Source organism: Stomoxys calcitrans, chromosome 3, assembly GCF_963082655.1.
Source record: "Stomoxys calcitrans chromosome 3, idStoCalc2.1, whole genome shotgun sequence".
In the NCBI taxonomy this organism is placed as follows: domain Eukaryota; kingdom Metazoa; phylum Arthropoda; class Insecta; order Diptera; family Muscidae; genus Stomoxys; species Stomoxys calcitrans.
In genome coordinates, this window is record NC_081554.1 from 61,877,806 (window position 1) to 61,890,779 (window position 12,974).

General features: G+C 41.5%; 1 protein-coding gene and 1 long non-coding RNA gene across 2 annotated transcripts in view; both read left to right on the plus strand.

Moving 5' to 3' along the window:
• The window catches only part of LOC131996353 (uncharacterized), a 137,777-nt gene that overhangs the window by 117,890 nt on the left and 6,913 nt on the right, over positions 1-12,974 (plus strand). The gene's annotated exons all lie outside the window — the stretch shown is intronic.
• LOC106081763 (heat shock factor-binding protein 1) lies at positions 2,336-8,457 on the plus strand. The gene is made up of 2 exons (XM_013243956.2): positions 2,336-2,635; positions 7,832-8,457. Exons 1-2 carry the CDS (start codon positions 2,537-2,539, stop codon positions 7,985-7,987), a joined length of 255 nt encoding a protein of 84 aa, XP_013099410.1. The 5' UTR covers positions 2,336-2,536; the 3' UTR covers positions 7,988-8,457.

Consider the following 12,974-nt stretch of genomic DNA (forward strand, 5'->3'; position numbering starts at 1 on the left):
TTTAAGGGGTTTTGGGGCTGGGGCGGCACCCCAGGTTCTTGGACCCAACTTTTATTATGAAATTCGTACTCTGCTCTTGAGTACCATTTATTTGAATCCCATATTGTCCTGATCGGTGCACTTTTATTTTTGGGTAGTAGTTTTGGGGTAAGGAGGAGCGTCCGCCCCCCTCCCGATATCAAAAAATTATATAGCCTATGTTTCCTTCCAAACCAACCTACACAATCTGTGAAAATTTCAAGGTAATCGTTTTCAAATTTTTTAAAGAGAGTAAAATGGCTCTTACTCTCCTGCATATTTGTACTGGAAATGTACGCGAACAGACCTACTGTTGTAATGGCTCAATGTAATGATCAGTGTAAACGTGCTTCTAGCACCTTTCACATTCTGTAAACAGTATCATCCGTATTCACACTACTTAATGTAGATTTGAAATGGGTTTATTTGACAGATTTCCTTCAGTGAACTGTCAAATGAAAATATTTTAAGGTTTCAATAAGTTTTGTGAATACATCCGTATGACTTTGAGTCTATCAAAGTCCAAACGAAACAAAACAACAAAGTGCCTTTCATTTTTATACCCTCCACCATAGGATGGGGGTATACTAATTTCGTCATTCTGTTTGTAACTTCTCGAAATATTCGACTAAGACCCCATAAAGTATATATATTCTTGATCGTCGCGACATTTTAAGTCGATTTAGCCATGTCCGTCCGTCCGTCCGTCCGTCTGTCTGTCGAAAGCACGCTAACTTTCGAAGGAGCAAAGTCAGCCGCTTGAAATTTTGCACAAATACTTTTTATTAGTGTAGGTCGGTTGGTATTGTAAATGGGCCAAACCGGTCCATGTTTTGATATAGCTGCCATATAAACCGATCTTGGGTCTTGACTTCTTGAGCCTTCTAGAGGGCGCAATTCTTATCCGATTTTACTGCAATTACGCACGTAGTGTTTTGGTAGCACTTCCAATAACTGTGTTAAGTATGATTCAAATCGGTTCATGTTTTGATATAGCTGCCATATAAACCGACCTGGGATTTTGACTTCTTGAGCCTCTAGAGGGCGGAATTCTCGTCCAATTTAACTCACGTAGTGTTTTGGTATCACTTCCAACAACTGTGTTAAGTATGATTCAAATCGGTTCACAATCTGGTATAGCTGTCATATAAACCGATCTTGGATCTTGACTTCGTGAGCCAATATTACGCGCAATTCTCATCCAATTTGGCTGAAATTTTGCATGAGGTGTTTTGTTATGACTTCCAATTACTGTGCTAAGTATGGCGTAAATCGGTATAGAACCGGATATAGCTGCCATATAAGCCGATCTGGGATTTTGACTTCTTGAGCCTCTAGAGGGCGGAATTCTCACCCGACTTGGCAGAAATTTTGTACAACGGCTTCTCTCATGACTTTCCACATACCTGTCTAATATGGTCGGAATCGATCAATAGCTTGATACAGCTCCCATATAAACTTATCTTGCTTCTTGAGCCCCTACAAGGCGCAATTCTTATGCGAATGAACTGAAATATTACACAATGACTTCTACAATGTTCAGCATTCATTTATGGTCCGAATCGGACTACAACTTGATATATTGGGTTGCCCAAAAAGTAATTGCGGATTTTTTAAAAGAAAGTAAATGCATTTTTAATAAAACTTAGAATGAAGTTTAATCAAATATACTTTTTTTACACTTTTTTTCTAAAACAAGCTAAAAGTAACAGCTGATAACTGACAGAAGAAAGAATGCAATTACAGAGTCACAAGCTGTGAAAAAAATTGTCAACGCTGACTATATGAAAAATCCGCAATTACTCTTTGGGCAACCCAATAGCTCCAATAGCATAACAGTTCTTATTCAATTTTCTTAGTTTGTCTAAAAAGAGATACTGCGTACAGAATTCGATAAACGCGATCAATGATGGAGGGTATATAAGATTCGGCCCGGCCAAACTTAGCACGCTCTTACTTGTTTTTTCCTGCTATGAGTCATGAACATAACACCAGCCATATATCGAGTACAAAAAATACCAAGACAACTGTCTATCCGTATTCATTTACATAAATTATGTTCAACATTGCCCATCATGCAAAGCATTACCTTTTTCCATTAATCAATGGCCATTAAATAATAAATAAATATTTGTGGTTCTTAGCAACCATTTCAATTTTCATCCCTCCATAAAAACGGACAACAAAATAAAACGAGACACCCGGTTGTCACTATTCGTTTATAACAACCCTGTCTTGTTTGTTTGGTTTCTTTGACAGCTCCACTGCAGCAGCAGTCATAGGCATTGTCAGCTGTCATTAGTTGTGGCACTCTCACTATAAATTCTGCTCTCACTTAACGCAGACGTGTATTTTGTTGTTGTATCACTGAAAACAAAAAAAAAAACTCATTCGGAAAAAATCAACAGAAGGAATTTGTTAAACTAGAGAAAATCAACAGCATTTTTATACTTTTATATAAAGAAAGAAAAGCACTGGACACACACCCTAGCATACACACAAACAGCATCTAGACAAAATGACTGATATGAAGAATGAATTGGACAGCGATTTGGACCAGAATTATTCACTCAACAGCAATGCAGATCCCAAAAATATGCAGGAATTAACGATTTATGTGAGTAGTAGTAGTATTGTAGTTGGTGTAATTAATGGTGGGTGTCCAGTTGCACCGGGCATTAATAATTCCATAACTGGCTACGGCCATGGCCAGATGTATCAAAGTGTCTATCAAAGCTAATGAGAGTATTAAATTTCCTGTGTTTAAATTTGTGGCTGGTCTTAGCGAACTTTTGTTTATTAACAAAATACGTAATAATAATTAGATGTGTAGTGGCATACCTTGTGTTTCCCCGCTGTCTATGAAGCTTGCCCCCTAACTACTTTGTCGACTTCTTGCAAACTGTGATTATTGTGCAAACAAAAAAGGGCGGAACGTTTTTCCACCACAACAGCTATGCAAAATTATCGTTGCTTACTTTGACTTATCTACACTCTTGAGTCGCCCTTTTTGCCGCATTAATTATGAATGCGGGTGCAGCTTAAATGCGTGCGAGCCCATGGGTCCATCAATCTTTTAAAAGAAAAAATAATATCCCATACTTTATAAACACACCTCATATGGTGTATGGCAGTTCAAAGTCTGGTCGGGATTAAAAGGCATTTTTAAAATATCGCTTTTAAATTTATCAGCTCTTTTTTTGGCTATGAAAATTTGCAAACATTTTGATCGGTGTTGTTGTTGGTGTACGTTCACAATAAATATAAAATAAGTAAACGCGTGCTAAGTTCGGCCGGGCCGAATCTTCTAAACCCTCCAGCATGGATCGGATTTGTCGAGTTCTTTTCCCGCCATCTTAGGCAAAAAAAAAGGATAAAAGAAAAGATTTGCTCTTCTATTAGAGCGATATCAAGATATGGTCCGGTTCGAACCACAATTATATGTTGGAGACTTGTGTAATATGTCAGCCAATTCGAATAAGAATTGCGCCCTTTGGGGGCTCAAGAAGTAAATAGAGAGATCGATTTATATGTGAGCTGTATCAGGCTATAGACCGATTCAGACCATAAAAAACACGTATGTTGATGGTGATGATAGAATCCGTCGTACAAAATTTCAGGCAAATCGGATAATAATAGCGACCTCTAGAGGTTCAAAAAGTCAAGACCCCGGCAGCTATGTCCGGTTATTTGCCGATTTGAACCTTATTTAGCACAGTTGTTGGAAGTCATAGCAAAACACGTCATGCAAAATTTCATTCCAATCGGATAAGAATTGGGCCCTCTAGAGGCTCAAGAAGTCAAGACCAAAAATCGGTTTATAAGGCAGCTATGTCCGGTTATTGGCCGATTTGAACCTTATTTAGCACAGTTGTTGGAAGTCATAGCAAAACACGTCATGCAAAATTTCATTCCAAACGGATAAGAATTGGGCCCTCTAGAGGCTCAAAAAGTCAAGACCAAAAATCGGTTTATATGGCAGATATATCAGGTTATGGACCGATTTGAACCATACTTGGTACATATGTTGGATGTCATAAAAAAAACACGTCGTGCTAAATTTCATTTCAATCGGATAAGAATTGCACATTCTAGAGTATCAAGAAGTCAAGACCCAAGATCGGTTTATATGGCAGCTATATCAGTTTATGGGTCGATTTGAACCTAACTTAGCACAGTTGTTGGAAGTTATAGCAGAACACGTCGTGCAAAATTTCATTCTAATCGAAAAAGAATTGCGCCCTCTAGAGGGTCAAGACCTTAGATCGGTTTATATGACAGCTATATCAGGTTATGGACCGATTTGAACCATACTTGGCACATTTGTTGGATATCGTAATAAAACACGTCATGCTAAATTTCATTCCAATCGGATAAGAATTGGGCCCTCTAGAGGCTCAAGAAGTCAAGACCCAAGATCGGTTAATATGGCAGCTATATAAAAACATAGACCGATATGGCCCATTTACAATCCCAACCAACCTTCACTAATAAGAAGTATTTGTGCAAAATTTCAAGCGGCTAGCTTTACTCCTTCGAAAGTTAGCGTGCTTTCGACAAACAGACAGACGGACATGGCTAGATCGACATAAAATGTCACGACGATCTATACATACTTTATGGGGTCTCAGACGAATATTTCGAGTAGTTACAAACAGAATGACGAAATTAGTATACCCCCATCCTATGTTGGAGGGTATAAAAATTTTCGTTCTGAGGTTACTTTGAAACGATTATCAACTCCGGATCCTGCTACGAGAATGTGGGCGCTTCTATTGAAGCAGTCCATAGTGATTTTGCAGATAGATAAGTTGGTTTCTCCGGGCATGCATGAGAATGTTGCCACACTTTCATGAGGTGATAGCTATCCTCTACAAGTTCCAATAGGTGAGCAAGCGATCGCTGCGGGAAAATGATAGCCATAGGTTATTTCAAGTCACCAATAATTCGCCTTGTTTTATCGAGTATCACTGGCACTCAGTATCTAAGCAAGAGCCGATGCCATCCGGCCACTCACTGAGACTCTCCACTCGATATCGCTGTGTAAAACATGCCACTATCCGCAGCTATCGGAGGCGCGAGGTAGCTCTCATCTAAGATTCGCCTGGTAGTTCTCTACTGAGCCTCGATGAACACCACACAAATCTTGTTGTTGTTGTTGTTGTTGTAGCAGTGTGTTATACACTGAGGTGCCAGCCCTTGCCGATGAAGAACTCCATCGGGTCAATCCGGTACGTACAACCGGCTGCCATGCGATTGATCACACAAATCTTCATCGGCAAGGGCTGCCGCCTCAGAGTACAACACACTGTTACAACAACAACCACACAAATCAAAGCTAAGAGCTGTCGTCCTGCAGTACGCCGTTCGGACTCACCTCTAAAATTAAGGTACCTTAATTTTAACTTCGGACAGCGCTAATTGAAATGTGAGCGGTTCTCCCCCTGTTCCTTAAGGGAACGTTCGTGGGCAAAATTTGAATTTGGTTGTTGTTGTTGTAGCAGTGCGTTGTACACTGAGGTGGCAGCCCTTGCCTGGTATTACTACCAAGTTCATTATTTTCCACATGAGGCCACCGTGGCGCAGAGTTTAACACGTCCGGCTATGACGCCGAACGCCTGGGTTCAAATCCCGGCGTGAACATCAGACAAATTTTCAAAGGTGGTTTTCCCCTTACTAAGGCTGGCAACATTTGTGAGGTTTCCAGCCATGTTAAATCTTCTCTACCAAGTGGTGTTGCTAAGCGGCACGCCATTCGGACTCAGCATAAAAAAGGAGGCTCCTTATCATTGAGCTTAAAACTTGAATCGGACGGCACTCATTGATATGTGAGAAGTATACCCTGTTCCTTAATGGAATGTTCATGGGAAATTTAGGAGTCATTATTTTCTATTGGTTGCGTACGAAAGCTGAGTAGGACTAAATACGTGTGTGGTAAATATCTGAACCTGATCCATCACTGCATATAAGAACTGAGGTGATTGTGTACTGCGTCCCTCAGTGTACAACACACTGCTACAACAACAACAACTGGGCCCGGCACGGGATAGCTGTGTGCACCACACAAGCTGGAAATTTAAGGTACGATCTGTGTGGTGTTCTTTGCTGTCACGAGAAGCTTATCTGCGAGCTACCAGTCGCGTCCACAGGTTGCGGATAGTAGAGTGCTCCATACGGAGTAGCTGCAACGGCTGTTGCGGACAATCTGCGGTATCGAGCGGAGATTCTCAGTGAGAGTCCGGGCGGCACCGGTTATTGCACAAATACTGAGTGCCTTTGATGCTCGATATGCCAAGGCGAGTTATTGACGCCTTAAAATACCCAATTGCCACCCTGTTCCCACGCCCACCTTTTCTTTTCATAAAAATGTCGCCACAACAACAACAACTGGGGTGAATTTATTGTTGTTGTAGCAGTTTATTGTCTGCTTGATTCTGTTGAGTGTCAAGACCCAGGAACTCTGCGACTAAGATGGGATGCGTCCACAGGGATCTGTGTCTGAATCGGGTGGTTCTGGCCGGGCAGTTAAACAGGTGACGTGTATCGTGCGGTCTCTGGTTACAATCGGGACATACATCTAGCACGTCGGCATCAATCCTTACTCTGTAGGAGTTAAGGCGACTGCATCTGTCGGAACGTAATTGAGCCAGAACTACTCTGGTTTGCCGGGGGAGGTCAAATTCTTCAGGTGCAATGGGTGACGGTCGTTCTCTACATTCTACACTACATTCTCCCGGTAGCCAATTACCGCATCTGCTACCGTGTCTGCATGAATGTTCGGTTCAATCCGGTGCGTACAACCGGCTGCCATAAGATTCTGTGGGGTCCCACACTACCCAAAAACAAAACCCCAAATTGACATGTACTGCGATCGAGACATAACAGGTACCAAATGGAACGTATTGAGGAGTGGAGAACGAAAAAAGGCCAAACAGAAACGTGAAGCGGTCGGGATATTATGGGACTCGAGTGAAATGGCTTTGGCGGTGAATTACGAATCTGATATAATTTTTTTGGATCAAGTAACTTGTGAACAAAATTTTCAACGGTGGTTTTCCCCTCCTAATGCTGGCAACATTTGTGAGATACTATGCCATGTAAAACTTCTCTCGAAAGAGGTGTCGCAATGCGGCACGCCGTTCGGACTCGGCTATAAAAAGGAGGCCCCTTATCATTGAGCTTAAAACTTGAATCGGACTGCACTCATTGATATGTGAGAAATTTGCCCCTGTCCCTTAGTGGAATGTTCATGGGCAAAATTTGCATTTTTTACTTGTGAACACACCCACAGAAAATCGCTAAAGACGACATTGTTTAATTTTTTTTTTTCTTTTTCTAAAACTGCCTCCCCCAAGAGAGGGAAATCCAGGTTATTCAACAGCTTCAGATCAAGATATACCAGTAGCGTCTTCCAAATGGATAATTTCCCCATACTATAAATCCACCACCGTGGCTACCGTAGCGCGGAAGTTAGCATGTCCGCCTATGATGCTGAACGCCTGGGTTCGAATCCTGGCAGAAACATCTGAAAAATTTTCAGCGGTGGTTATCCCCTCCTAATGCTGGCGACATTTGTGAGGTACTTTGTCGTGTAAAAACTTCTTCCCAACGAGGTGTCGGTCTGCGGCACGCAGTTCGGACTCGGCTATAAAATGGAGGTCCCTTATCATTTAGCTTAAAATTGAATCGGACAGCACTCATTGATTTATCAGAAGTTTGGAATGTTCATGGGGAAATTTGCATAAATTCTTTTTCTAGACAATATCTATCAAAACTTGACTAATAAATATTTTTTCGTCTCATTTCTTTTCAGGTTCAAAATCTTTTGCAAAATGTCCAGGACAAATTTCAAACAATGTCCGATCAGATAATAACACGCATCGATGATATGGGCAACCGGATAGATGATTTGGAAAAAAGCATTGCCGATCTTATGAATCAGGCCGGCGTTGAGGGTCCAGAGAAATAAGATCCAAAGATATTAGGAGGCAATAAAACGAACTCCTAGGGCGAAATGAAACGCAAATGCAGGATGCTCAAACCAACAAAAAGAACCACAACCAATAAAGAAATATCAAAAGATCCCAACTCTTTACAACTAGCATAGGAGTACATGTGTAATCTTCTCTCCTCTCCAAAAAAAAACAGAACCATAAAACCCATAACGATCCCTAACAACTTGAATGCACACCTAATCATTAAATCATATAACATTGGTTTTCCTATTCGTAAATATCTTCTATTCTGTTATCTTCCACTTCCTTCTGCTTTCCTTTTTTTTTTATTTTTCTTATCGTAAGCGTATATTTAGTTCAGTTTAGTATAATTATTATAAAATTTACCCTTTTTTTAAGAATAATTAAGAAATTGAATTTTGTAATTAACACAAAACTGAGTATATATGTATGATGGTTACCACATGTTTGAGAGGTTTTTTTTAATTGTATTTATATTTTAATTTAATTCTAAAAGTAATAAAAAAAAATAAAAAACAAGTAAAAGCGTGCGAAGTTCTCGCAGGGCCAAATCTTATATACCCTCCACCATGGATCGCGCTTGTCGAATTCTTTTCCCGGCATCTCTTCTTAGGAAAAAAGGGCTATAAGAAAAGATTTGCTCTGCTATTAGAGCGATATCAAGATATGGTTCGGTTTGGACCACAATTAAATTATATGTTGGAGACCTGTGTAAAATGTCAGCCAATTCGAATATGAATTGCGCCCTTTGGGGGCTATAGTATCAGGCTATATACCGATTTAGACCATAATAAACACGTATGTTGATGGTCATGAGAGGATCCGTCGTACAAAATTTCAATCCAATCGGATAATAATTGCGACCTCTAGAGGCTCAAGAAATCAAGATCCCAGATCGGTTTATATGGCAGCTATATCAGGTTATGGACCGATTTGAACCATACTTGGCACAGTTGTTGGATATCATAACAAAACACGTTGTGCAAAATTTCATTCCAATCGGTTAAGAATTGCGCACTCTAGAGGCTCCAGAAGTCAAGACCCAAGATCGGTTTATATGGCAGCTATATCAGGTTATGGACCGATTTGAACTATACTCAACACAGTTGTTGAATATCATAACAAAACACCTCGTGCAAAATTTCATTCCAATCGGATAAGAATTGCGCCCTCTAGAGGCTCAAGAAGTCAAGACCCAAGATCGGTTTATATGGCAGCTATATCAGGTTATGGACCGATTTGAAACATACTTTGCACAGTTGTTGGATATCATAACAAAACACGTTGTGCAAAATTTCATTCCATCGGATAAGAATTGCGCCCTCTAGAGGCTTAAGAAGTCAAGACCCAAGATCGGTTTATATGGCAGCTACATCAGGTTATGGATCGATTTGAACCATACTTGGCACAGTTTTGGATATCATAATGAAACACGTCTTGCAAAATTTCATTCCAATCGGATAAGAATTGCGCACTCCAGAGGTTCAAGAAATCAAGACCCAAGATCGGTTTATATGGCAGCTATATCAGGTTATGGATCGATTTGAACCACACTTGGCACAGTTGTTGGATATCATAACAAAACACGTCGTGCAAAATTTCATTCCAATCGGATAAGAATTGCGCCCTCTAGAGACTCAAGAAGTCAAGACCCAAAATCGGTTTTTATGGCAGCTTTATCAAAACATGGACCGATATGGCCAATTTACAATACCAACCAACCTACACTAATAAGAAGTATTTGTGCGAAATTTTAAGCGGCTAGCTTTACTCCTTCGGAAGTTAGCGTGCTTTCGACTGAGAGACGGATGGGCATGGCTAGATCGACATAAAATGTCGCGACGATCAAGAATATATATACTTTATGGGGTCCCAGAAGATTATTTCGAGTATTTACAAACAGAATGACGAAATTAGTATATCCCCATCCTATGGTGGAGGGTATAATAAGTTCCTCACATTGTATTATATTGGAGAGCCAAATGAAAACGACAGAGGACAAGAGCATATACTGAGGAACATGGAACCAGCAGCGATGGATTATCAAAAAGTCTTTCTGAACTCTTAGATTCATAATGTTTAGATATATGAGATTTGAAAAAACGGCATGGATTGTCCTTCCCTCGAAAGCAGAGAAATTACTCATACAGCTCAATCTCTCCTTTATAGCCTGTATCGAAGGTTTTAAAAGCACAACTTCTCTGACAAAAACGAAAGAAACTAGGCGTACCGGAGAAGAATTGCCTCATTGATAACAGTTTTCTCCAGAATGGCTGGAGGAATCCAGGCAATGAAAGAGGTGTTAACCCATAGTCCTGTGCCTTCTCCGTCAATACTCAACTGTCTCCAACCGGCCCCCCACGGTGGACCATTTAGGTGAAAAGTATATAATAGCTCTTCACCAGGGTCTGAAGTGGAATATTAAAGCTACACAGGGATCGTGTTGTTATGGGAGATTTCCTTAGCAATTGATTTCCTGGGTACGACACTATGTGGGATAAAATGCTGATAAACGTAGTGATGTGGAGTAGGATGAGGATGATCGGACGGGTGAAACAAAGGGACGATGGATGAGCTGAGTCGGTGAGCTGAAGATGGTTGGACCATGAAGTTTTGGAGCTGGTCGTGAGGGGATGGATGTGGTGATGGACGGGCGAAGCGAAATGACGATGTATGGATGAGCAATTAGTAGGCTGCATCGAGCTGAGTCGGTGAGCAGAAGATGTCTGGGGAAAGGATCCGAACGAGCTATGCAGAAGGGCCGAAAGGGTCTGGCATATGGCATATGACTGGGCTAGACCCAGAGGTCTCAATTTTAACCTAGAGAAGACTGAAATATGCCTGTTCACGAGAAAGACGAAGGTGGGCCAATTTAACGCATCACGTTTCCTCAATAAGACGATTTCGACATCTGAAAAGTCAAATACTTAGGTGTGATCTTGGACAGGAAACTGAATTAAAAATGTCACATTCAGGAGCATACTGAGAAGGCTCAAAGATGTTGGTCACTATGTAGACTGGCCGTAGGCTCAAAATGGACTATCCGAGGATAGTCCACTGGCTCTACAGAAGCGTGATTAGACCAATACTTACTTTCGCCTCAGTAGTTTGATGGACTGCTATGGAAAAAAAGTGCAACATATGGACTATACAACAGGTTCATGTTGTCTTGGCATAGGCGGAGCGATGAGGACCATGCCCACTAGGACACTGGAGACTATTCTAGATATCCGACCCATTGACATACAGTTTAAGTTTGAGGCAGCCACTGCGGCTGTGAGACTTAAGGCGATGGGAGAATGGATTGAGGATGGGAGCAGCTCATACCATTACGGTATAATCGAGGCGACGATAGGAATCCTGGAGGAAAGGGAAGAGGTTTCCGATCGGATAGCTGAGATGAACCTTGAAGTCGTGTGCGAGCCACTGCTGCCATCGGCACAGTCTTGGATTCACGGAACTCTTGTATTGAAATCTGGAGCATCGTGTTACACGGATGGATCAAAGCTAGAGGACAGAGTGGGCTTGGGGATTTACATTGAGAACCCAGGGACTGAAATCTGTTTTAGACTGCCTGACCTAAAACTGCCAGGCGATCACAGAATGCGTGACAGTAAAATTGTCATAAGGGCAATAACAACCATGACGGTAAGGTCACGAACAGTCTTGCAGTGTAAGAAGGAGATAAACTCCTTCTCTGAGGATGGGAAAATCCGCATCGTTTGGGTGCCGGGCCATAACGGAGTAAGGGGAAATGAAAGGGTAGACGATTTGGCGGTGAAGGCCAGAGGACTGCCGTCAATAAACTTGGTTAACCCGAAGCTTTTCGGATCGACGCAGTCGGAATTATGGGCGTTGGCGACGAATGCGCATGCAACCTTGTGGAACAGCGAAACGACCTTGTGGAACAGCGAAACGGGGGATCCAGATCGTGAGAATACGAGGCTATTATTGAAAGGAAGCAAGAAGGAGGTCAGTATAGCTATTGGTATCATAACGGGACACATAGGACTACGAGCTCACTTATGTAAAATCGGTGCGGCAAGTAATAGCATGTGTAGGGCTTGCGGGGAAGATGATGAGACGTTGGAGCATTTTCTTTGTCATTGCCCGGTTTTCGCGTCTAACAGATACCGGCACTTAGGTGGAGATACAATACCAGACATGAACCATCTCGGGTGAGTGGTATTGAAAATAATTGAGGATTTTGCAAGTAGCACGGAATTCCTAACTTAAAATTTTCTTTTTCGAGGTTAATTTATAGTTTTTGGAGCGCACAAAAAGCCGATTACTGGCTTAGGTGTTTGTCCATAGTGGCATGGGACGGATTAATATCTGCACCCTCTTTTCAACCTAACCTAACCCAACCTATGAGTGTAGGTTCGTTGGGATTGTAAATGGGTCATATAGGTCCACGTTTTGATATAGCTGCCATATAAACCGATCTTGGATCTTGACTTCTTGAGCCACTAGAGGGCGCAATTCCTATCCGATTTGGCTGCAATTTTACACAATGACTTCTACCATGGTCTTCAACATTCACGTCATTTATGGTTCGAATCGGTCCATAACATGATATAGGTTAGGTTAGGTAAGAGTAGCAGTCCTTTACAGACTCCCTCAGACAATTTTAAGTCCATTGTGATACCACAGTAGCGACAGTCCAAGGCTTCTGGCGGGAAGCGAACCCACGACCCTTGCACTGGTAATCCAAGCACGCTACCAATTCGGCTACCGGGGCGCTTCTATGATTTGATATAGCTCCAATAGTATAGCAAATCTTATCTATTATCCTTTGTTTGCCTAAAAAGAAATACAGGGCAAAGAACTCGACAAATACGATCTATGGAGGAGGGTATATAAGATTCGTCCCGGTCGAACTTAGCACACTTTTACTTGTTAGATCTACAGTGGTATAAATTGGCTGCTGGTTATTGACGGATTTGTGCCGCACTTGACACACTATATGCACAAATTTCA

Bases quoted from the DNA above. Each gene is read 5' to 3' on its own strand.
- LOC106081763 (XM_013243956.2), top strand. From the start codon at position 2,537: ATGACTGATATGAAGAATGAATTGGACAGCGATTTGGACCAGAATTAT. The intron at 2,636-7,831 runs GTGAGTAGTAGT...ATTTCTTTTCAG, and splicing joins TGCAGGAATTAACGATTTAT to GTTCAAAATCTTTTGCAAAA.